Source organism: Equus asinus, chromosome 20, assembly GCF_041296235.1.
Source record: "Equus asinus isolate D_3611 breed Donkey chromosome 20, EquAss-T2T_v2, whole genome shotgun sequence".
NCBI lineage: Eukaryota > Metazoa > Chordata > Mammalia > Perissodactyla > Equidae > Equus > Equus asinus.
The window spans coordinates 85,470,123-85,494,769 of NC_091809.1; the positions used below are offsets into that span (position 1 = coordinate 85,470,123).

Here is a 24,647-nt window from a genome sequence, read left to right on the forward strand (position 1 = left end):
TTATTCAGATTTTGCCAATTGTTCCAATAATTCTCTTTACAAGAAAAGAAAATTCTGGATCCCAAATTGCACTCACTTTCGTGTCTTTAGTCTCCTTTAATCTGGAACGGTTCCTTAGTCTTTGTGTCTTTCATGACCATGACATTTTAACAAGTACAAACTGGTTATTTTGTAGAATGTCCCTCAATTTGGGGTTACCTAATGTTTCCTTATGATTCAGCTCAGCTTATGCATTTCTGGCAAGAACATTCTCTGGTGTTTATTTTTGATAAAATCATTAGCTATCCCTGTGCTAAAAGTAGGCACATAAAATTTATGTTTTTAGTCTCATCTCTCTAAAGAGACTGAACACCCTGAAGACAGGAAACAGGTCTTTTCTTATCCCCTGGCTGGAAAGCTCAGGCTCTGGAGTCAGACTGCAAGGGTTAGTGTTCTGTCTCTGTTACTTACTACAAGTGGAAGCTTACTTTAATTTACTTCATCTCTGTACAAGGTGGGAGGAGATACTCTGAACTTCACAGGGCTGTGAGGATCAGGACAGCTGGTCCCAAATCAGGCAAGACTTATCAATTGATGCTAAAACTAGTGAGTGGAAGTTTAAGAAGTAACAGGATGTTTACATAGTTTCATAGTCTCACCATATAAGATATTTATTGATTACAAAGGGGAAAAAATTGGGGCCGGCCTGGTGGCGCAGCAGTTAAGTGCGCACATTCTGCTTTGGCGGCCCAGGGTTCGCCGATTCGGATCCTGGGTATGGTCATTGCACCGCTTGGCAAGCCATGCTGTGGTAGGCGTCCCACATATAAAGCAGAGGAAGCTGGGCATGGATGTTAGCTCAGGGCCAGTCTTCCTCAGCAAAAAGAGGAGGATTGGCAGCAGATGTTAGCTCAGGGCTAATCTTCCTCAAAAAAAAAGGCGGGGGGAAACAAAGGGGAAAAATGATAATGGAGAAACCTGGCGCACATCATCTTAACCAAGTGATCAAAGTTAATGTCACCAGTTACAGGATAATCAGCATCATGTGCTTCCTGATATGATGCACTGAGAAGAACACAACTCATTTTCTCACTTTAGCCACTCCTTGCTCCTCTTAACCTTCTCTAACCCATCTTGTCTCTGAATCAACCCAGCTATTTGCAGAGGAGTGACATGATCCGATTTACATGTTAAAAATATTGCTCTGGTAGCAAAAGGAGGATGGATGGGAAGAGAAGAGAATGGAATCCGGGATGCTTACATAGTGGGCACCAAGTCTAATGGGACTGACACCTACTCTGTGCCCAGCTTTCTTATATAGGGATGTGCACTTTATGAGCTAGTTCAAAATATTTTTAAGTCACTTGGGTACCCCTCTCATTCCCCACTCTCCTCTCCCATCTGCTCTGCATCCCCTAGGCCTCCCCATCATTTCCTCCACTCAGGGTTCTTTCCGTCTCCCACCCCCGAGTCTCGTCTGTTGCCTGTTGGTTCCCTTGTTGACCTCCCCACCCAGTCCTCTCTGTCATCCCCAGCTTCAGGGCATGGTAGAAGCCCTGACTCTGAAATGAGTCAGGGAGTCAGGAGGATGGGGCAAATCTGAAGTCTGTGAGCAGCCAGAGGGCTCCATGGCCCTGACCTCCCACAAGAGGCAAACTACAGCTTGGCCTTTCTTCTCTTCCCTCCTCCATACCTATCCCACTTTTGCCCAGGGTCCCATTCTGCCTACCACTCCTGCCTCACCTACCCTCTCAGTGAATACACCGCCTGTTCCCTAAGGGATGCCCAACAGGAGAGGTGCCTGTTATACCCCTTTTCCCTGTAACCCTCCCGTGCAGAGCCACTCAGCCCAGCCACCCACCTCTGATTGAGTCCAGCTAGGCTTTGCCTTGGCCTCCCAGCCCTTTCCTGTAAATGCACTCACAGCCAGGAAGGGTGCCATATTAAATCAAGAATGATGGAAACCAGTGGCCACGATTATCCAGCCAAGATGCAGCATGGGGAGCTGGTCACTGCCGGCTCCAGGTAAGGGCTTCAGAAGCTAATTGTACATGGCTTTTATTAAGAAGATGATCACTCCCCCACTCCAACTCTCCTGGGTGGCTTCTTCCTAGTGCCTCTCTGCCTACTGCCCTCCGTTTCTTCAGACTGGGTCACCTGCCCTGTCTTCTCCTCTAATGGAACCCTGTCAAAGCAGGGCTTTGACCTCAGTCCCTGTAGCCTTCCTCCCCATCTCCTCAAAAAGCCAGGAACAGTAGCAGCCTACATTTATGGAGCCCTTACCAAGTGCCGTCTCCCGTCCTTCTCTCTCCTCTCCCTCGAATAGAATATATACAGACCAAGTATTTTCCTTTTCTAGGTTCCTCCACTGACTAGCTTTTCACAAGCCTGGGCTCATAGCTCACACCTTAAAAAGCCATTCATTCATTCAACACGTTTTGTAATACAAACTCTGTGCTTTGCATTGGGAATAGAACATGAAGCAGTAACCTTCTACCTGGTTTAATCCCAGTGCCATGTACATTTTTATCAAAAAGTCTGATGCATTTTTAGAAGTGTTTCTGAATAAGTATTTGGGGCTCCAGACTGGGGGAGAATCAGGATGTCCTCAGATTTAAGCCATAGGTTGAATCTTTCCCAGGACCATCTAGAAAGCTCCCAAGAAACCAGCCAGATCATAGTGTAACCTTTCCCCAACACTCACCTTTTCCCTTGTCCAAGAAAACAACAGGAATACTCAGATAGCGTAAAATCATGACACTGAAGAAGACTTATAGGAAGCAGAAATGTTCCCCTGGAAAAGACTTAGGGGGGCCACAATGGTCATACCCAAATCAACATAGTGGCAAGAAAGGTCATGTTCTGTGATGCCCCACAGATCAATAGATGGAAGGTACCTAGAGGCAGAATTCTCTGCCACGTAAGGAAAGCTGACAAGCAGAGATGAGCTGCCCCAGGCAGTAGAGGCATCTCTGAGCCCAAGGGTTGGTGTTGAGACTGTGTCCTAGGGACGTACAGTTCTTAGAGGAAGGAGCCTCAGGAGCCACTTCTGGAGCAGTAGGGACATCCAGGTGCACTTGGCTCCTGTCTTCTGCTTGAACAAGAGCACTTCTTCTCTTTATCTCTGGAGCTCCATATAGACTAAATTCATTAAAGGAGTTCCAGTACCAAAAAGAAAAGGAACTGAGTGAAACAATCAGTTAATCAAAATGCAGCGAAGGAGAAGGGAAGTAACTTGTAGCAAAGGCCTACGAAGGGCCAGGTACTATGCTCTCCACTTGAGTCCCTCACACTGTCACTTCTCCATACGCACTTGCCGTGTGCCAGAGACTGCCGAGGACTTTGTTTACATTGTCTGACTTAATCCTCACCAGCGTCCCACAGGGATCCTCAAGGTAGGTATGAGCACTATCCTGTGTTAAAGATAAAGGAACTAAAATTCAGGGAGGTGAATTAACTTCCCCTAGGTCAGCTAGCTAGTAAGGGGATGAGGCAAGGTTTGAATTCAGGTCTGTTTGGAGCAAAGCCTCTTCTTTCTGCCACACAGCCTGCCCCATTATGAGCCAGAAGGGGAGCCAAACTTCAGATGGGACAACTCTAAGAATTAAATGAGACACTGTATGGAAAGTGCTAAGTCCAGTGGCTGGCGAGTCACAGTAGTTTCCTCATTCAGTTGGCAACTGTGAGCCAGGCCCTGTGCTGGGTGCTGGAGCTATAGAGATGAGTAGAACATAGTCATTGTCACTAAGGACTTCACAAGTAAAGAGTGATAAACAGGCAGTTAAATAAGTGCTCTAGAGGTCCCTAGAGGCTGGGCAGGTGTGAGGCTTACACCAGGCTCCTTAGGTAGTATGTATTTAAGCTGAGATCAGCAGGGCACTTAGAGGTAGATGGGACTAGAGAAGACTTTTGTGGAGAGGGAGCAGTGTGAGCAAAAGCCCAGAAGGAGGAATACTCAGACCCATCACTTAGGGGAAGTAAGAAAATGGACCCAACAAACCCTCGGAGGCCAGCTTCCATTGCTTCAAGCTCTTTCCATGGCCTGCGTGACTGCAAGCCAGCCAGGCTGCTAGCCAGTGCTGTACCAGCCGGTATGTGCGCCTCTCACCGTGAGAGCCTTCCAGCCCAGTGGACCCGAGTGCTGAGGGGCCGGGTGGGCAGGGAAGAGAAGGAGGCGGCAGATATATGGCTGGAGTCGTCAGAGCCCGGTGATGTATGTGGCGCCTGAGGGAGCTGCACAGTGACACACTGGATTCCAACCGGCAAGCGTCGCTCCACTGGGATCGGCGCCGAATTATTGCTCCATATGAAACCCAAGGCTGATGGGAGCTTTCAGTTACAGACTGATAGCAACAGCCAAAATTGGATTGTTTGCTATTTATTTTTTGTAACTTCTGTCAAGGTCACTCCTGTAACAGGAAAACACTGCCCAAACAGCAGGTATTTTTCATCCACTCTGCCCACAAGAGCAATCTGCAGCTGCAACTTTTGTGACAGGGCCTTGCCTTGGCAGCTCACTTTCTTGAAAGCTGTCGGTGTTACAGGGGTCTTAGGAGAAAGGAGCCTCCTGAAGACCCAGGTCTCTCCGTCCCACTCCAAGACCTGCTCCTTCCCCCGTCACCAGCCTCCATCACTGCTTTCTCATCAGACCCACGCATTCACCCCTCCCTGCCTGGTTTCCAGATAGCTCCCACCGACCCTGGAACTCCAGCTTCTTCAGGCCTCCAGTCTCCTAGAAAGCCTCCCCAAAAATGTTCCACACTTTATGTCTCCTTCCCTTCTTGGTACTCCACCACTCAGTCTAGCTGTTAATTCTCTCTTTGTATCTGTCATCAATTCATTTTTGCACACATACACCAGATGCCTCTCCTGTGCCAGCATCAGTGCTGGGAATAGCAGTGAATAAAAACAGTGCCTGTCCTCAGGGGGCTCCTAACTGATTTAGAGGATAGACTCCCAAACATGCAACAAACTGGTTTCCAAGTAGTTTGTTTTGTTTCTTCTTAGTCATAGGTACAGGGCTAGAAATAGGCACACATGCTTTGGAACCATGAGGAAAATGGTAATTCCGCCTGAGAAGTGTTTGCGTACCGGCCCTGCCACCCCTCTCCTCCCTCACAGCGTGACCAAGCTCAGGCCTCCTCCTGCCTTTTCTGAAGTGGACCAAGCCCAGGGCCAAACACATGCCTGGCACTCAGCATCAACTAGAACCTTCCAGGGGGCCGGACACCGTCCTCCTCCTTGCCCCTGCCCCACCTTTCCATCATAGCGTGCATGGAGCCAGGCACACAGCATTTGCTGAATAATTGTATTTAACTGAAATGCAGTGTCATTGAAGTGGAGGGGGTTCTCAACTCTGGTTTGCACACCAAAAAGGTTTTCAAGAGGATAAGTGGAAAGCTAAAAGAACCTGTATCATTAAGCACTTCCTGCATATCAGCCATGGTGCTAGGCACATTATATATATCATCATGTTTAATCTCCAATTTACAGATGAGAAAACAGGTGCAGTAACTTGCTCCAGGTGATAAGCACATCTTGTAAGTGATAAAGCTGGGATCTGAACCCAGGTCTTCTCTCAGATTCCAGCGTCAAAGGTTAATCTGCCAGCAGCACTTATTTGACTAGCAGGTGAGCCAGGACCCTTGAGCAGTGGCCATCTGAGATGAGGAGATAGGGTGAGGGCTAGGACAGGGGGGCAGTGGGAAGGACTGGGCCAGCCTCCAGTGGTCATGAGCCAGAGCTGTGCATCAGGATCCCTGGAGACCCAGACCTGTGTTTTCTTCCCCTGGGTGGGAGGATAGGATGAAACTAGGATCCTACTGGGCCCACCACTCCTGAGCCACCTTCCCTCTCTCCCCACAGTACCAGGAGAAGCAGCGCAAGCGGGAGGCTGAGGAGCGGCGTCGCTTTCCCCTGGAGCAGCGGCTGAAGGAGCACATCATTGGCCAGGAAAGTGCCATCGCCACAGTGGGTGCTGGTGAGTATGCGAGAGGCTGGCCAGTGCCATACAAGGGCAGAGTAGCTTACTGTCTGCTGCAATGAGGTGTGCACCCTGCTGTCACCAAATTGTAGAGAGGGGGCTAATAATACTACAACTTAACATTTATTGAGTCCTTTGTATGTGCCAGGCATTGTGGTATGCTCTTTGCATATGTTGTGTCATTTAGTCCTGACAGCAACCCTATGAGGTTGGTACTATTAAATCCCCATTTTACAGGTGCAGAAGCTGAGGCCCAGAGCACTTAAATAATTGCTCAAGGCTGCTTTCTTATGCTTAGAATTTAACTCTGGCTTTCATCTGGTCTACTACCCTCACCCCTCACCTTTCAGGTGGGCAAACTGAGAGTCAGAGAGGAGCAGGAGCTTGTCCCTCCCTAGTAATGGAGCAGCTGAGCCAGAATGAGAACTTCTGTCTCTCATCTCCCAGCAGTTGGCTCAATTTTAGGGAAGACATCCTGAACAATTCTTGAATTTTCTTCTCTACCCCAGAAGCTCTTATGTCCTGTACTTTGACCCCTGGGAGCCAGATGGCCCTCTGGTGTCACCCCTAATCTGACAACCCTGCTGCTCATGCAGACCCCACTGGAGAGAAGTATAAAACTAGGGTTCTGCTCAAAATGCTGGCCTCACCTTTGTTCTCTGACTCAGATGCATAACTCCCAGAGGGTGACCTCACACAGATGAGGCAAGGGCAGAGGAACCCCTGCCTCTTAGACAACCGGTGTATTCCCCAAGGCAGTGGTTCTCAAAGCATGTTCTTTGGACCAGGAGCATCAGCATCCTCTGGGACCTTGTTAGAAGTGCAGGTCTCAGGCCTTACCCCAAACCTATGGAATCAGAAACTCTGGGCGTGGGGCCCAGCAAACTGTTTTAACAGGCCCTGCAGGCAATTTTAATGCTTAGCTCAAGTTTAAAAACCTCTGCCCTGTGGTGTCTCAGTCCCATTCATGTTGCTTACTTCTTCTCTCCAAGCATCTTGTCCCAACAAATGCGGTCCACTGACTGCCAAAGACAGCACCTGGTTCTGCTCACTGATAAAAGGAGACATCAGGCTGAAATTGTGGTGCCCCTCTGGGACGTTCTGGGGCAGGATTGTCAGCCCTAGAATACCAATTAGAGAAGTAATTGAAAAATGAAGGCAGCCGCCCCTGTGACACACAGAGCCCAGCCAGATCTCCATCATCCTCACACACCAGTGGGACTCATGTGGCAGCCCTGAGCCCCTCTTCAGGGGCCTGACCTCATCAACAGATAAAGGGAGCCCATAGACCAGAGCTGCCTCGCCAGCTCAAGGTCAGAGGCTGCCTGCAGACACACACAGGCGCCGAGGAAAGCTTTTTTGAACACATGAGGCCCCACTACTCAGGCCCAAACCACACGAGGCTGCCTTTTTGGGTTTGGATACAGGCATCCACTCTCAGCCACTGCCTTGGAGGTGGCAACAACTTCTTTGCCAAGGCTGTGTCTCAGGACCCTCTCAGGTCTCAGAGACCCTGGGAGCTCTCAGGGGTTGAAGAGAGAAGGAGTTGCCCACAGGAGAGACATTACCTGGGTGGAGACCTCAGAAAGCATCTCCAAGATGCCATTGGAATCTCATGTCCACTTGGGCCAGAAGCGCAGCTGCCATGATAGTGTTTCCTCTGCTTCTTACACAGCACTTTCCCAGCAAGCTGCCTACTTCTCTCTGACCTGCTGCTTCTCACCAGCTTCTCAAGCCCACAAGATGCGAAGCTCTAGTTGGGGGGAGGAAGAGGAGGACATTGAAAGGGAAAGAATTCGTCCAGCCTAGGCTCAAATAGTAGGTCTGCCACTTATCAGCTGTGCAGCCCAGGCTCATGACTGTTTCTTTGAGGATCACTTTCCTCACCTGTGTACTGGGGAGCCAAATCCAGGACTGTCTGAGTATAAATGACATGCTTTTTCCAGTGTGTGCCAGACAGCACTGAATAATACCTAGTCCCCGTCCTCAAGGTGTTTACCTAGGCTTGGGCACTGTGTTCTGTAGGTCAGGCCCACAGTTATTTCTTCAACCCAGGACTGATCCTTAGTCCTAGCCCCAGGCTGGCCTCTTTCCCTGGTCCTACACTGACATCTGCTGTACCACCCACCTTGTCTCTCCTTGCTGTTGGCCCAGAGCGGTAGATGATTCAGCTCCACACCTCCCGGGGGCTATCAGAATGTCTGCCCTGAGTGCTTCCTTCTACCCAAAGCTCCATTCTGTCACCTGAACCCTGTCTTGGATCAGGAAGGCCACACTCCTTGTCCTGTGGTATGTAGGTTGACCCTGCTGTGGCTCCAGTGACCCCAAAAAAGACAGAGAGGCTGTTGGGGCCTGGCTGGGGGGTTGGTGCATTTTCTCCTCCATTTGTAAGGCAGTAACTGTGCACCCACCTAGCTGAGAAGCCCTGTGGCTGGGGATCACACTCATCATGGTCAGATAACATTCAGGTACCAGCCAGGTGAAGCATGAGGCACCCTCTGGGTCAGAATTTGTGGTAGGCAGGCAGCAGCCAGTGCCTCAGGACCTCAAGACTGAAGCAGGGGCAGGAGAAAGAGGTGGATCTAGAGGGTAGGCCTCCCGGGGTCCTCTAGATTAGTGTCAGATGTGTGCTAGGGACTGGCTAGGTGGAGCCTGGCACCCCAGGGGTACCGTGAGGATGGGCAGCCGGAGAAGTGCCACAGAATGAATTGATTTGATAAATGGCCATTTATTACCCTCACGAATTGGCTGAAACCAATTTCGGTCACATCAACCCCTGGTAAGTGCTGGGATATTGATTTGTGCAAAGTAATACAGTGAATTTATCAGTGTGATCCCCAGCTGCAGGGCTTCTAGCAAGGCTGGCGCACAGTTACTGCCTTACAAATGGAGGAGATAAAGCACCAGCCCCACAGCCCAGGCCCCATGGCCTCTCTGGTCTTCTAGGGTCACTGGAGTCAAAGCAAGGCCAACCTCCATACCACGAGCCAGAGCCTTGGCATTGAAAGTGAGGCTCTCTTTCCAAACTCCGGAGCTGCTCTTGGTCATGGGAGGGGGAGGATGCCTACCCTGTGGGCAGACCTCCTGGGAGTCAAGAACCTCTATGCCCCACCCACCATCCTCCTCAGAAAGACAACCAGTCCTGTCTTCAGCACCTTCAAAACTAGACTCCACCCCCCTCTTCCAACCTGCCCTCCTCCTGTGTTCCTGTCTCAGTAAAGGCACTGCCATTCACTGGTGTCCTAAATAGAAACAGACGTTTCCTTGGCCCCTCCCTCCGCCTCATTCCTAACAGCCCATCAAGTATCAGGTTCTATCATTCTGCCTCTTAAATGGGTCTCACACCTGGCCTCTCCCCTCTGTTCCTCATATGACTGCCCAACTTAGGACCTCAGCCTTTCCCATCTGAACCACGTGGTGGCCTCCTCACTGCTCACTGGTCTCCCTGTCTCCCTGCCTCCTTTCCTTCCCCCATGATCACTTCTCCTCAGCTGGAGAGAGCTTTGTAAAATGTAAAAACTGCCCTGTTTGAAGTCCTTGAGTGGCCCTTGCTGCCCTAGCCTGGCATACGAGGCCCACCCATGCTGCCACCCTGCCTTCCCTGCTGCCGCCCACTTTGCATCGCACACACCAGCTGCTCTGCATCCCTGCATATGCTGTGTTGATCTCCTGCCTGCATTTGTTGGTGCTGCCCTCTCTGCTTCGAATTCCTTTTCTTCTGGCGCTTTCCCCACCCCTGCCCTGCCCATCTCCCACACTCTGGCTGGTTTTTACTTAGCCTAACTCAGTTCAGGAGCCATAGACCGTAGACTCCTGAGGGCAGAGACCATGACTGTATCGTTTTTGTTTTCCCGCTTCCTGGCACAGCACTCTGCTGGAAGTAGGTGCTTAGTGCAGTGTGCTGAATTAATTAATTTGGCACGGCCCCTTGTGCATCTCCGTGGTGTGCTCTGAGGAACGAAGAGAAGCTGTGAGCCTGCCCTCTGGTAGCTCACAAGCGTAGTAGGAATGTGACTGTAGCGAACTAGTGATTACAGCACCCATACTACTTGACCTTTGACCCCTTGGGTGGACAGGCCATTCCTCAGACCTGCTCGAGAAGCCTCCTCTGGACAGCAGGTCAGCTTGCACACCTGGAAGCTTCCCTGGAGCTCCCTCTGACCAGGAGCCTATCCCCGACCCCCATTGCACTTGGTCCCAGTTGACTCTGAAGCCCATGAACTCCCTTGGGGAAGCTCTCCCACCTCAACTGCTCCTCCACACCGGGTCTGGCCCGAACTCAGGATCTCAGCATCCGCCATGTGGCGCACAGTGGGCGCACAGTCCTATCTCGGGCTTCACTTCCCTCTTAGACTAATCCAAAAACGTAACCTTCCCAAGCCCTGAACCTTTCTGGACCCTCCCCTGGAGTCCTGTTTCTGATCCAAGAAATACATCCAGGTCCCCCTGATTTGTGCATGGCAGTGATTAATTAGAAACCTGCTCGCAGTCCAATCTCCACACCTCACCCCTCTAGGTCCCTCCTGTGCCCCTGCTGTTCTCGTTGCCTGGACTGCCCTGCCCCTCCCCTGGCCTGCTGAGACCCTCAAGACCAAGGCCTCCAGGAAGCCTCCCTTAGCCCTCCGCCTGGATGCAGGGCCTTTTCTCTGGGCTTCCTGTGGGCACCTTTTATCCCTGCACTTACCTTAGGGCGTGTGTTTATATGTCTTTCTCCCTCCAAAGGCCAAGAACTACCTCATTCAGCTCTGTTTCCCCAGGGTTAGGAGCACAGGTGTGTAAAAAGTTGTTGAACTCAAGTGAACGAAGTCTGAGCCTGCCTTGATATTTGCCTCTCCTCAACACGGATTCTCGTCTCAGCCGCTGTCTGGAAGGGTATTGCTCTTGCCTCCAGTGATCCCCAGCACAGCATGTGCACGCACACATGCACGCACACATGATGGGGGGCTCAGCAAAAGCTGTTCTTTGCATTTTTAATATGTTAACCACTCAGTAGCAAAATTTGCCTTCCGAAAGATTAAGCTGTAGAGACTAAGAAGAGAACTATTCTCTCATCATCCTCCAAACCCAAGGCCCCAGGGTCCCCTCAGTCAGCAGGCACTTGCTTTGCTCCTTGGACCTACAAGCTGTAAACAGAAAATTGCTAATAGACATTCAGATGACTCTCAGCCATGAGAGTCCCTCTGAAGGACTGGTTCCCCTAGGAGATACCACAGGCGTGGAATAAACGTGTTCCAGGTTAGGTTAGGTTTTACAGATCTCCTCACTAGAGTTTATCAGGAAGGGTGAGTCAGCCTAGCCAGACTGCCCCAGAACCTTGAGCTGGACGGAGGCAAAGACCAGGACGGGAGGAGGCGGCGGCTCTTTCCTCTTGCTTGGGTTTTGCACATGCTGGGTCTGTCTTTCTGGAATGTCCCATCATACCTGGACTGCCTGGCAGTCTCCCCCTCATCCTTCATCAGGCACAAAAGTCAGTCAGGCACAAATGGCTCTTTTCACACTTCTCACAGTGTTCCCATCCCATTTGGAACCCACCATTTTCATAGCAACATTTACCTGAAAGGCACAAACCTTATTTTAGGCTTCTTTGTACGTGCTGCAGCCCGTGGCACAGAGCTTGTTTGCTGAGCAAATGGATAAGGCTCCTTGCAGAGGGGTTAAGATGAGAATAGAAGGCTTATTCACCCAAAGGCAGTAGTAACCACTTGGAGCGCTAAGAGACGCTTCGGTCCAGGCCTCACTCTTCTCTGTAAAATGGGAGTTGAAGCATCTGTTCTTTCCCCTTGTGATTCCAGAAAGATCAAGAAATAATTCATTTAGTCAGCAAGGATTAAACCAGTGTTGAGCTATTCCCAAGGGTCCCTCAGGAAATAGAACTGCTGGCACCTGCTCCCGTGGAATACACAGTCAGATTTGGGCACACCTTCCCCGCTGGACGTGAGGACACAGGCGCATGAAACCCCTTACACTGGTCCTCTCTGAGCCTGAGTCTCCTCCTCTGTAAAATGGAGATAATACCTACTTCTCAGAATTATCGTAAGGATCAAAGAAATATCGGTAAAATACCAAAGCTAATGGCTGCTGCCACTGCTGCTGCCGTGACTACTGTTATTTTTACTCTTACTGTTATTCCACTTTTTGCAACTTACAAAATGCTTTCATCACCATTAACTCAGTCTTCATGTGGGGCTGACTCAGCATGTGTGACTATTCCCATTTTATAGATGAAGAAACCAAGGCTCTAAAGGAATAAGTGTTTTATTCAATATCAGTCCCCTAGTAAGTGGCAGAGCCAGGACTCCAAACTAGATCCGGTAACTCCTCCCCTCTCCAGCGCACCACCCCATGGGTGAACAGGACCAGAGAATCCAGCCTGGGAGTTAACGGGATAGATGTGGGGTGGTGGAGTTAAGCAAAAAGGTTGTCATAGATGAGTTTTGAGATGGGCCGGGTGGTAGACATGGCCAGGAGAAGGCGTTCTGGTAAGGGAAGGAACACGGCAAGAGGGCGCTGGCACTGGCCCAACATGTGGAGAGGCGGTGGAGCCTGCTTGGAGCCTGCAGGCATGGGACTGGCCAGGGAAGGGGCTGAGCTGCCTGCTCAGGGGCCCCTGACACCATCTTGAGCTCAGAGAGCTGAGGTCAAGAGAGTCAGGGGACAGGGCCTCCTGAGGCCAGGTGTAGAATGGCTGAGCAGGCCAGACTGGAAGACTACAGACAGATGGTGTTCCAAGTGAGGCAAGGGTATGGTGCTGTGGTGGTGGGGAGCGACTCCCTTCTCTAAACTCCTGGAGCACCAGTTCAGGCTCAAGAGTGAGCCAGAGCTAGGGGTAAAGCCCAGGGTGTTCATTTATTTACCTGTGTGACCTTGAGCGGGTTACCTAACTTCTTCATACATATTTCATCTATAAAACGGGAATCCAGTTCCCTGCCCTGCCTGCCTCGTAGGTTTATAAGGAGGCTCAAACGAAGTTTGTCTGCCGAAGTTCCTAGAGACTGAGATGCCAGCGGGTAAGGTACTGCATTTGCTGGTCCACTGTGAGAGCGCCAGTCCCTGTGGCCACATCCAACATGGGCCCCTCAGGGTCTCTCTGTCTCAGTCTCTGCCTTGGCCTGACAGGACCCTCCAGGCTCCCAGCCTCAGTCCTCAGCCCCCCTGCCAACCTACACACCCTGGGGCCCGCCTTCCCCAGTTCTTCCTAGCTGCTTCCGTTTTTCATTCTGTCGGACTCCATCTGCTTGGCCGTTTTTCTCTTCAGATATTATTAGAAATATCCAGAGTTGTAATTGTTTAATAGTTGGCATTTCGCCTGTTTTACTGGGGCCCCAGATCAAGCCCACCCCAGACTCATGCCCTGGGTCTGGCAGAATTGACCAGGGACAGCTGTGCCGTGGAGTCTGCCTGGCATTATAAAGAGCTCTCTCCCAGGTGCATTATTAGAAAAGAAAGGGGAAAAGATGGCCCCAGGCATAATCCAATTCCACATTCTCCATGGGGTTGTTGAACCACAAAGCCCAGCGGTGTGCAGCTCTCAGTGGGCTGGAAAGCGTCCCTGAAAAAGAAGTCAAGATCAGAACCTCACGTACGTGGGAAACCCTGTTCCCCCCAGGCCGCCTGTCTAAGTGATGCCTGGGCACTTCTGCCTCCCAAAATGCCCCATGAAGCCTGAATCCAGTTCATGCTCAGCTTCTTCCCAACCTAGATTCTCAGTTCAGCCAACTTTTGGAAGCATGTGACTCCTTCCAGATGACCGCTGTCTTCCTAGCCCCAACACACATCCACACAATGTTCACCAAAGTCTAGCCTTTGCCGCTTTATAATTGGTAGCCTCCCCAAATACCCCCACCCCTGGGCTCCTGTTTCTGTCTGGACACTGGAGCTGCCCTCTCAGCCAGGCTTGGAATTCTCCCTCTTTATCCCCAGGATCCTCTAAGGCCTATGGGTTCCCCTTAGAGCCAGGCCTTCCAGAGGACTGGGCCAGTTAGTTTAGAGAAGATCTGGGACGTAGCCCAGGGGAGAGGTGGGATGAGTGTTTTCTCAGGCCCCTTTCAGGATTCTCAGGGAGCATCTCTGGGCAGGCAGAGTGGCTAGTCTGATGTCCAGGAGGTTGCAGTTTCCATCTGTTTCTGCTGAGGCCAGAACTAGAGAAAATACTTTAGGCAGCAGCATTAGAGATTGAGATGAGAAACCACACTGCGGACCTGAACTCTGAAGACAGCTATTTGAGACCTTGGTAATCTGATCCCACCCACCACTACTCCTGTTCGTTCCTGTCTCTCTGCCTCTGTCATGATGCCCACTTTTGCCTCTCCAAATCCTGCACAGCCTCCATGACCTGTCATCAGTCCCACTTCTTCCAAAAAGCCTTCCCTCACCTCTGAAGCCACTTCTTTGAAACCCAACCACACAGGTTGTACCACACAGTATAGCAGTTAGGATCTTAGCGCCTCAAGACTGGCAGACACATCCCTAAGACTGTCAGCTCTTTCTCAGTTGACTTGGTTTCCAGGCCTTGTCCTCTAAAATGTATCTCTTTGCTTATCATCTCCTGACACTCGGGACCAGACCAGACATGCTCTTCCATCTGCAGACTGACCTTGACATTGCACAGTGCTCTGTCCCCTTCCTGCTTCTGACTGCCATGTTTCCCTAATGCAACCCAAACTGATGCTCACTTTTTTCAGCAGCCATATGTGACAAAGAAAAGTTTAAAGAGAGAAGCACCTCTCCCATCTACGAGTTTTGTGACTTGGGCAGGTCTCTTTTTCTCTTGCCTCAGTTTCCTGTTCAGTATAGTGGAGTTGAGAATAATACTTTCCTCTCAGGATGTTTGTGTGGGTCTTGAGTAATAAAACATTGGCAATTTTTCCAGTTGTGCCTGGGGTTCTGCTCGTTCCACCCCCTGCTCTTATGCCTGAGTGATGCATCTGAGCCTGATTCTCCCACTCTGTAGTTGGGCACTTGATTTCCTCACGTGGAATGCACAGCCCTTGGTTATATACTTCCTCCTGAAGTGGAGAGGTCAGGTCTTGCCCTAGCAGAGCTGAGCCCCCAGGGAACCTGGTACAGATCTGTCCCACTCCCCCCACCCTGCACCCCATTGGAGGCCATGGTTAGTGGAGATGGTAACCAAGGGGCTCACCCTTCTGTGCCCTCTGTGTCCACACTACTGTTAATTGGCTTCGAGGAAGGGCATTTGTTTGTATTTCCAGACAGTGGCACCAGATCTTGGTTTCCCCCAAATGGGAAAGAATCCAGAGCTTACACCCCAGATCCCCAGGGGCCTACCATGGGCTCTGCCTCTCCTATTTGCATAGGAGACATGCTCAGTCTCCTACCAGTGATGAGTGGCTGGGTAACTAGCCGAGAGCTAAAGTTCCTTTCGAATTCTCCTTCACCAACCCCCACCCCCTTCACCTCCATTCACCATCCACCCGCCTTTCAGTTTCCCTGGCAACGCTGAGTGCTCATCCTGGAAAACTTTATCCGAAATCTGCTCTGGGCAGCTTTCCAAATCCATGCTAACCTGATTAGGTGTCTCTAGGGGCCTTGCCAGCTAATCAGATTAGGCAGCACTAATGGTAGTGAGGACTTTGAGTGGGCGCAGAACAGTAAAACATATTGTATACTTAGTGATAATTATCCTGCCTTTTGTGTCATTGATTTATCTGCCTCCCTCCCTGTCCTCCCGTCTTGTGTATTTGGCCATAGCGATCCGGAGGAAGGAGAATGGCTGGTACGACGAAGAACACCCTCTGGTATTCCTCTTCTTGGGATCATCTGGAATAGGTAATGGGAGCGCATCAGCCAGTGGGGAAGGAGAGCGGGGGAGCGCCTGCCCAAACCTGACAGCCCCAGCTGCTGTGGGCCAGGGTCAGCCGACCCACCTCTGGTTCAACTCCAGCTCCCAAAACAACTGCCTCCAAACTACAGAGCCAGCAGGATGGTCATCCGACATATCAGAAACAGCTGGAATTATGGCCCTCCCTCTGGAAGCTGTGGTGCAGGGCCTAATTCACCTGAAGGGCCAGGCCCTTTGGGGCCTATTAGCCTTGTCCAGCCACTCTGCATCCCTCAAGGCTCCCCTTTGGGAACAGCTGAACTGCCTCCACTGCCCAGCACACCAACCTTATTCAGTACAGCCTGGGATATAACCCTCCAGGAAGCTAAAGAAAGCCCTTGATGGCCAGCACAGTGCTAGGTGCATAGCAAAGTTGGTTACAATAAAATGGGTTGGGTATTTTTCTAACCACTCAGGCTCGATTATCTGAATCATTCTCACCCCCTCACTCTCCGCCCTTGCAGACCGCCCCACCTGCACCGCCACCTCCCACCATTGTCTTGAGGGGGATCTTCATGTGTGTGTTTCCTTCTCTTCCCCTCTCAGCATCTTCTTGGGCCTAGCTCTCCTTCAGATGTAGAGTCCCAAAAGGTTACCATGATCTCACTATGATACTGTAGAACTTGACTTCCTGTACCAGACAATGACTTCCAGGGGCTTGACCATCATAGCAAATGGCACTTCAGAGCCACCACTTTGGTGTTGTCATTCCTTCTTTATGTTACAGAAAGAGGCTATGAAGCTAAGAAGAGCTGCACTTCATCCCCTCCCTGCCTCTCTTCGGCCTGTGGCTCCTGGGCCAGGCTGGATGACAAGACCATGGGTGTCTAGTGAGATGTAGGGCAGTGAGCCAGGAAGTCAGGGTGCTCTTCCGAGAGGCAAGGTTTGTGCTGGACTTGAAAGAACAAGTTGGCTCTGGATTATAAGAGTCAACCGCCTATTCTTAGGATGCTCCTGTAGACAAAAAGCCTCAATCTCTATCCACAGAAAAATCAAGATGCAGTGTAGACTTTGATTCTGGTCCCAGCTTCACCGTTAATTCCCTCAGAGACTGGGAGAGTCACCGACCCTATCTGAGCCTCAACATTCCCAACCATAAAATATAGTATTTCCAGTGTCCATGCATTTCTAATATTCTTTCATTCCAGGAGATAGTCATCTGGTCCTAACCCAACACCTCTCCTCTCCTTCTTACTAGGAAAAACAGAGCTGGCCAAGCAGACAGCCAAATATATGCACAAAGACGCCAAAAAGGTAAGAGCTGGGACCTAGGCCTGATCTGTAGGCCATGGAGACCTTGCCACTCCTGCCAGCCCTAAAAGTCCTAGGCTCCTTGAATTCAGCAATAGCCAATGGGAAAGGTAGGCCAGGCCCTGGCCCGGGAAGCAGGCCTCAGTGCTGGCCCCAGCTGGGCCACCAATTGCTCCAGGAATTTGGGCAAGTTATCCAACCTCTTTGTGCCTTGGTTTCTTCATCTGTGAAATAAGAAGACAATCCTTGCCTTGCCTCACTCTTGGGGCACTTAGGAGAACCCAGTGAGATTCATCCATACAATATTTTCAAGCATCTACTCTGTGCCAGGTATTGTACTAGATGCTGAAGATACGGTGGTTATTAAGACACTCTCCCTGCCCCGAGGAACTCAGTCTGGAGAGGGTAAACAGCTTTAGAAACATACCATTACTGTCCAGTGCCTTCAAGGCCTTGCTAGAGGGTGTCTTGGAATCTTGGGGCCTGTGGGAGAAAACAAGTTGTAAGAGAGGAAGCCTTGTTGCTCTCTCCATCCTACAGGAGCTTTTCAACGTGGTTTCTTATGCCTTAAGCTGTAGGGTGGTCACAGTCCTCTTTCCCCCATGACCTGGAGCCTGAATTCTGCATGGGGAAGTGCTGTCCCTGTGCCCTATTTGTTCAGACTCTGGCTTTCCAAGGCATGCTCGTTTGACTTTGGGCTGACAGGAAATGCTTTCACACAGAGAGAAATGTCAGAGAGAGCAGTCCTTGGAGACTGCAGAAACATTTCAGCTGAAGCCAAACATTCTTCTTTGTACCAGCGTTCCATGTGGAGGCTGAAGTCCCACTGTCCACCACGGGAGACTGCCCACGATCTCAGATGCCCTTGCCTAGTTATGGAAAGCCTCCTCAGCTGAGGCAGTTAGGAGTTTCCCAAGCCTCTGCCAGCCAAATGACCCTAGCAGCAGAGTCCTGGACACCTCCTGTCCTGTTTCTGGCCTAGCTGCCCCCTTGCCACCTCCCTGAGAGCCTGACGGCCACAGAAACCAGGTAGCTGAGGCTCTGTCCTCCTGAGCTGCATCCCTGGCCCCCTTCTGCCTTATAACTGGCTGAAGGCTCTTAAGCCTCCTTGGCTCTGCCAGTAGCTGTGCTCTGCCTCAACCAAACCCAGAGCAGAGCCAGCCAGGCAGGCAAGAAGCAGCGCGTGGCATACTAATATGCTCCAACCGAAATAGCGTTTTTAAGACAATTCATCAGGTTGGCAGCAATTGAAACAATTAGCACTCTGGAAAGGGCCATAAACTAGCAAGACTATTAGGGAAGATGCAGTTACGGGCAGGAACCACCTGATTAGGGATGAAGAATTCTGAGTGGTTTAATTTTAATACTGTCAGAAAGGTTAATATTTAATTACAAATTATAATCTCCTTATCCAAGCTGTCTTAATATGTCTTCATACACAGTAGAAGGAGGAGGAAAGGATCTGCTGATGTGCTGGTATAGAAAGGAGAAGGGCTTGTTAAAAGACTGATGATGCAAGTAATTTCTCAGTTGGAGCATCTAGACGAGAGACAGATTCACACCAGTGCAGGATGTCCTGAAAGCGTGACGATGGCGCCCTTCAACACGTCTCACCTGGGAGACGGAAGGACCACCATCAGCCCTTGGAGGCAGGGACTGGGTGCTCAAGGCTCCGGAGCCAGCCATTCCTTTGTGCAGGTTCCAGTTCTGCTTTCTACTGGCCCTGGGCAGATGGCTTTCACCCTCCAAGTTTCAGCTCTCACCCTCCAAGTTTCAGCTCTCTTGCCTCAAAGGGAAGCTCTCCAACCCTGTGTCTGAGGTTGTTGTGAGCATCAAGTGAGATAATCTGAACAAGCCAGCTCAGGCTCTAGCACACAGTAGGTGCCCAATCGATCCTTTGTCTCATACTTCGTCACCTCGTGCTTTCCACAGCAGAACCCCATCGACCATCTTTTCTGATTCTATGAAGAAGATAGCATAGATGCTAAATTGGACCCACTTTGCAAATGAGAAAACTGAGACCCTACAGCATTAAGGGGCTCGTTTAAGGTCACTTGTTAGAGAAACAAGTAAAATCAGAATCCGGTCTCTCAACTCTTCTCTCAATACCGTTGTTCTCAGCTGCAATAGGAGGCTAGATATTGAAGTTGTCGGTTTGTCCCCATGTCACATAGGGAGATGGAGGCTTGAGAAGCCCAGTATAACCATCTATATATTTTATTTTTAAATCATAGTTAGTGCTTCTTTAGAACTCTACCTGTACCAGCCTTGTGGGCCAACTCATTACAGAATCTGTGTTTAGCATAAACATTGTGACAGGCAAGTTTGAGATCTGCCTTCAAAATCTGGCAGTCCTGGGGGCTGGCCTGGTGGCATAGCAGTTAAGTCTGCATGCTCCATTTCAGTGTCCTGGGGTTTGCTGGTTCAGATCCCAGGCACGGACCTATGCACTGCTTGTCAAGCCGTGCTGTGGCAGGCGTCCCACCTATAGAGGAAGATGGGCACAGATGTTAGCTCAGGGCTAATCTTCCTCAAAAAAAAAAATGGCTTCCAGGCCTGGACTGTAAGCTGTCTACTGTCTAACAGATTTACCTGATGCCACAGGACCCAGGGAATGATGTAAGGGAGGTGTCGTGTACAGGGCCCAGTGACGGTAGATCTGCCTAAATGAAAGGAGCACTGGCCTGGGAGTCGGTGACTTGAATTTGAGTTCTGGCTCTCTGATCCTTAGTTTTCTCATTTGTAAAGAGTCACATTTCCAGACCAGGCTGCCTCACAAGGCATTGTTTGCACATTTATATAATTTCTTTTGTCAGATCTGTGAGCTTATTTTTTTTCTCTCTTTAGTTTCTACTACTTCTCCCAAATTGAGCAGCTTTGTTAACTTCCATTATTAGGGTTAATAATCCTTGAGAAGGAGCCTTACTGGTGTTCTGTGGGCTCATCCTGGAGGAGGGTGGTGGAGCCCTGAAGACTTGGGGTTGTAGTGGTGGTGTGATGAAGGGATCAAAGCAGGGATCTAAGTCCGCCTGCCTGGGTTCACATCCAACTCTAAACGACCCTGTGGAGTTGGCTGTGATCTCTGTTTACATCTCTTTTCTCCACTGTAAAATGGCTTCGTTAATGTGCCTGTCTCATTGGGTTGATAGGAAGGTTAAATGAGATAATGATATAAAATGCTAAGCACCATTCATGGCACGTGGTGAGCAATCAGTGCATGTTGGATATTACTGTCGTTGCTGCCCTGCTTCTAGATAACCCTGAGCTAAGATCATGTGAAACAAAAATTATTCCAGCCAAGAAAATCAAGCCCTGAGACTTGTTCAGAGTTACTCAGCAAATCAGTAGAACAACTAGAACCCAGGTCACTTGATGTAAGTAAGCACTACAGTCCGTACTCCCCATATCCTGCGACCTTGATTGCTAGCTGGGCACCAGGCTCAGAACCCTTCAGATGAAGACTGCCAAGATCCCAGCTGATTAACAGAGTGGGAAATAGGAGGCAGTAGGGCATAGTGGCTTGGAGCCAGATGGCCCAGCTTGGGTGACCTTGAGCAAGTTACTTTAATCTGTGACTCAGTTTTCTCATCTGTAAGGTGGGGATGATAATAGTACTTACCTCATAGACTTGTACATGTTCTAAGCCCTTTATAGTTTCCTTAGAACATTGCCAGGCACATTGTAGGCCCCCAGGGACTGTCAGCTATCATCAGCAGACACCCATCTCGTGGCTCCCAGCCCCTTGTTCCCTCTGGGCAGCACTCCCACCTTCCCCATGTCCATCCCCCCACCCTTCCTGAAGCCTCTCTCTTGGCTGAGCTGCCGGAGCCCTGTAGCAGTGCTTGCTGGCTCCTGCCCCGTGTGCTCTGATAGCAGTGATCACCCCCATGTCACCTTAATAATTTCCCCAAGCCCTTTCCCACCTCTTGGGTTAGGTCCTCTCCTCAGGCCCCCAGTGAGGCAGAGAGAGGAACCAAGGGCCTGCTACATAGGAAGAGACTACAACTCAAAAAAGGGGAGATAGCATACCCAGGGCCACACAGACAGTGGCAGAACTGGGACTGGAAGCTGAGTCTCTGGCTCCCAGCCCAGGGTTCTTTCTGCCACCCTGTACCTTGGGTGCAGAGTGACAGGACAGAGAAGAAACTAGAAGTACGTCACTGAGTGAATTTCTGACCAGCAGCTGAGCTAGAATGTGACCTGGGTTTCAGACGTATAATATATATGTAATATTTATAACATATATATTTATATAAAAAATAACATATATAATAAGACTCTCAGCGTTACTGCCCCGTCCCCCCAGCTCTCAGGAGAAGCGTGTTCGGTGAGTGCATTCTCTTGAATGGAAGCATGTGCTGGTAGGACAGGAGCCTGGGGGATTGTGGGGAACGCTGGTCTGGTTCAAGAGACAGGGCACCTGCGAACGCCCTTATAACCCCCTAAATCGCTAAATTCTTCATGAAAGGAGTGGGCACTCTGCCTGTGTTAACTCACAAACCCCACACTACAAGATGTCCTCTTCCTGGGCCTAATCACCTCACCCCAGGGGCCACTTCCCTGGAAAACACCCCTGGGCTTAACGGTGGACAGGGAGGGGCTGCAGGCTACATTATGGATAGCTCTTAGATGAAGACATGTGAATACGTAGATTTGTTAGTTTAAAAAAGAAGTAAACTAAAACAAAGGGACATGTGCCCACACAGACTCACCAAGTCGAGGACAGCACGTAGCTGTCAGGGTGTTTGGTACTCCCCTCCATCTCATCACTGTCCACGCTGATCGTGACTGACTTTGTCCACGTCTGCCTGCCCCTCTCGATGGGCGGGTCCTCGAGGACAGAGACCAGGACTGGTCCACCGTTGTAGCTCCAGTGCCCAGCACACACAGGATGCCCTCTGGAAATGTGGGGTGGGGGGGTGGATGATGTGATAATCCCCTCAGTAGAACCCAGCCTGAAAAAAGACATTCTGAGCCAGACTTAGAAAGGCAGGGACGTGACTTGGGTTTGTTAAGGTAGCAAATGAGGGAATCGCGTGGGGAAGGAATACACAGAAAAGGAGACAAGGAGCCAGAAAAAAATATATCATGAGAAGGGGATAGAAGACCTTGGGTTAGTGGGGTCTGAAAGCCTAGGGGACCTGTGAGATGCTCTCCTCCTTAACCCTTCCTTCTGCCTTCCTGCCTCTGAATGGACTCCTGCTTGTTTCCACACAGGGCTTCATCAGGCTGGACATGTCTGAGTTCCAGGAGCGGCATGAGGTGAGTGAGAGTCCTCGGTGGAGCCTGGTTTGGGGGGTCTGTGAACATGGCTCTGCCTGGGTATTTTGATGTGACTTGTCATTTGGGCCTGATATAATTTGGTAGCCCTGGGATTTGTCCTTTGGGGACATACGTGTGCAGCATGGTCACTGATCTGTTTTGCATAGGATTTGCTCTGAGGAATAAACATAGAGAAGATCTAACTGCTCTCCCATCATGGCAGGATTCCTGCCACTCCGGGAGACAGCCCAGCTGTCCTCGCTGAGACAGGCAGTCTTTGCGTATAAAGCCATCTTCCCGTGCATGTCCCATATTGGAAACTGAAAGCATAGAAAGGCCTTCCTCACATGTTTTCTTCCTTCTACCAGGTGGCCAAGTTTATCGGGTCCCCACCAGGCTACATTGGCCACGAGGAGGGTGGCCAGCTGACCAAGAAGCTGAAGCAGTGCCCCAATGCTGTGGTGCTCTTTGATGAGGTGGACAAGGCCCATCCAGATGTGCTCACCATCATGCTGCAGCTGTTTGATGAGGTGAAAGTCAGCTTGGGCCGGGAGAGAGTAGGGGACACCTGGAGGTATGGGGAGCTGTGAACAGCAGGGACCAAGGGCCCAGAGGCCTGTCTGATCATTCCTCAACTTGCTGCTCCCGATGTGTGCATTCAGTCCCTTAGCAGATGTGGCTTCTCCCCCTCTCGACCAGGACCAGGCTGGGCACTTAAGGGAAGATCAGCACTGCCAAGAGCTGAAATTTTGTTGCTGCCTAAGCTACCTTCTAGAGAGACAGAGTGGGGCAGAGGCGCCAGGAGAGAGAGAGAGACCTGAATTTTAAGTTCCAGCTCTGCTCCATCTCTAGGCCTCAGGGAGCTCGTGTGACAAACAAGGAGGCTGCATCCAAGATAAGCTCTAGGAACCTTTCTGGCTCATGGAGCCCTTTTCTTCTGTGAACTCCAGGCTCATCACAAGCTAGACAGTCCCCCCACTGGTGAAGTGAGCTTAAATGGAGCAGAACTCCCCTTCACTCAGCACATTCCACGTACTGGGCTTGTGCTAAAGACTTTACAGATGTTATCGCTGATCATCACAATAGCCCGGCAAGGTAGAAACTGTCTCATTTTTACAGATGGAGGGACTGAGGTTCAGAGAGGTTATAAATGACTTGCCCAAGGCCACAGAGCTACCATATGGAGGAGCCAAGATCTGTACCCCACCTTACGTGAGCAGGGGATGGAGAGCTTATGATTGTGGGAGGAGGTGCCCTCCGTCTTGTCCAGGGGTCCTGCAGACCCAAGCATGAGGCTCCTCTTCTGCTCCCGTGCAGGGACTATATTAGCCAGCATGTGGGCTGATGGAGTCCAGCCCCCTTTTCCATTGAGCCCCCTCCAGCCCTGGGAAAACACGAAGGGATTTTGCTTCCCTTGTCATAAGTGCACTAGATGAGGTGCAGGCAGGGACTCCCCCGAACGAAATAGCACACCAGGTACCAAGCCAGGAAGACCCAGCTCCAAATGTCCCCACAGCTGCCCCCACCTTCCTCGCCTGGCCCAGCATCCCTGCCCCTGCCGCAGTTTTGTTGCTGTCTTCTAGCCCCTCAGCTGCTCCCTGTCCCTGGACTCCTCTCTGAGGGATGCAGGCCAGTCCTTCAAAGGTCACATGCTCAGTTTCCCACACCTGTGCTCTGAGACCTCCCACTCTGTTCCACCCTCGTGGTGGGATTCAGATACAAGCAATGGACGAGACTCAAACCTGGCCTCTGGGAACTGCCTGCCTAGTAGACGGGTGGAAAAGAGGCCCGATAGTAGTTGACATTTTTGCACTTTATGTATGAGGCACTGTTCTAAAAAATTTACAGGTATCAACTTATTTAATCCTCCCAACAACCCTATGAAGATAGTTACTATTACTGCCTCCCTATAACAGATGGGGAAACTGAAGTAAAGTGAGAGAGGTAATACACCCATGGTCACACAGCTAGGAAGAAGGAATCCAGGATTCAAACCCAGGCAGTCCAGTTACAGATCCTCCAGCTTAAATAGTAACTCCATGCAGCTAGGCCCGAAAGAGAGAGGTAGATATGCGGTGAAGAATTCACAGGAAGAGAGAGCCCAGCTCGGGGAGGGTGAGCACTGCAGCCTGTCTGGCCTCTGACACCCCTGGAGACATACCTCTGATGGCCTCCTTGGCCCAGGGAGAGGGAAGGCAACTGCTGACTGAAATGCAACCAGCCCCACCTGGAAGATGCTTACCACCCTAACGGGTAAGCCCATCCACCCCTCCCCAGCTGCTGTCACTCCACTGACTACCTTTTGGGAGTTGATAATAACTCCTTCCTACAGCC

The 24,647-nt window shown here is 50.6% G+C and overlaps 1 protein-coding gene across 1 annotated transcript in view; it reads left to right on the forward strand.

The window, feature by feature from the left end:
• Positions 1 to 24,647, forward strand: part of CLPB (ClpB family mitochondrial disaggregase) — a 140,836-nt gene that overhangs the window by 105,201 nt on the left and 10,988 nt on the right. The window contains exons 7-11 of the mRNA XM_014842026.3: positions 5,845 to 5,959; positions 15,671 to 15,748; positions 16,999 to 17,054; positions 22,269 to 22,313; positions 22,682 to 22,843. Coding sequence (XP_014697512.3) covers positions 5,845 to 5,959; positions 15,671 to 15,748; positions 16,999 to 17,054; positions 22,269 to 22,313; positions 22,682 to 22,843 — 456 coding nt within the window. The remainder of the gene's footprint in view (positions 1 to 5,844; positions 5,960 to 15,670; positions 15,749 to 16,998; positions 17,055 to 22,268; positions 22,314 to 22,681; positions 22,844 to 24,647) is intronic.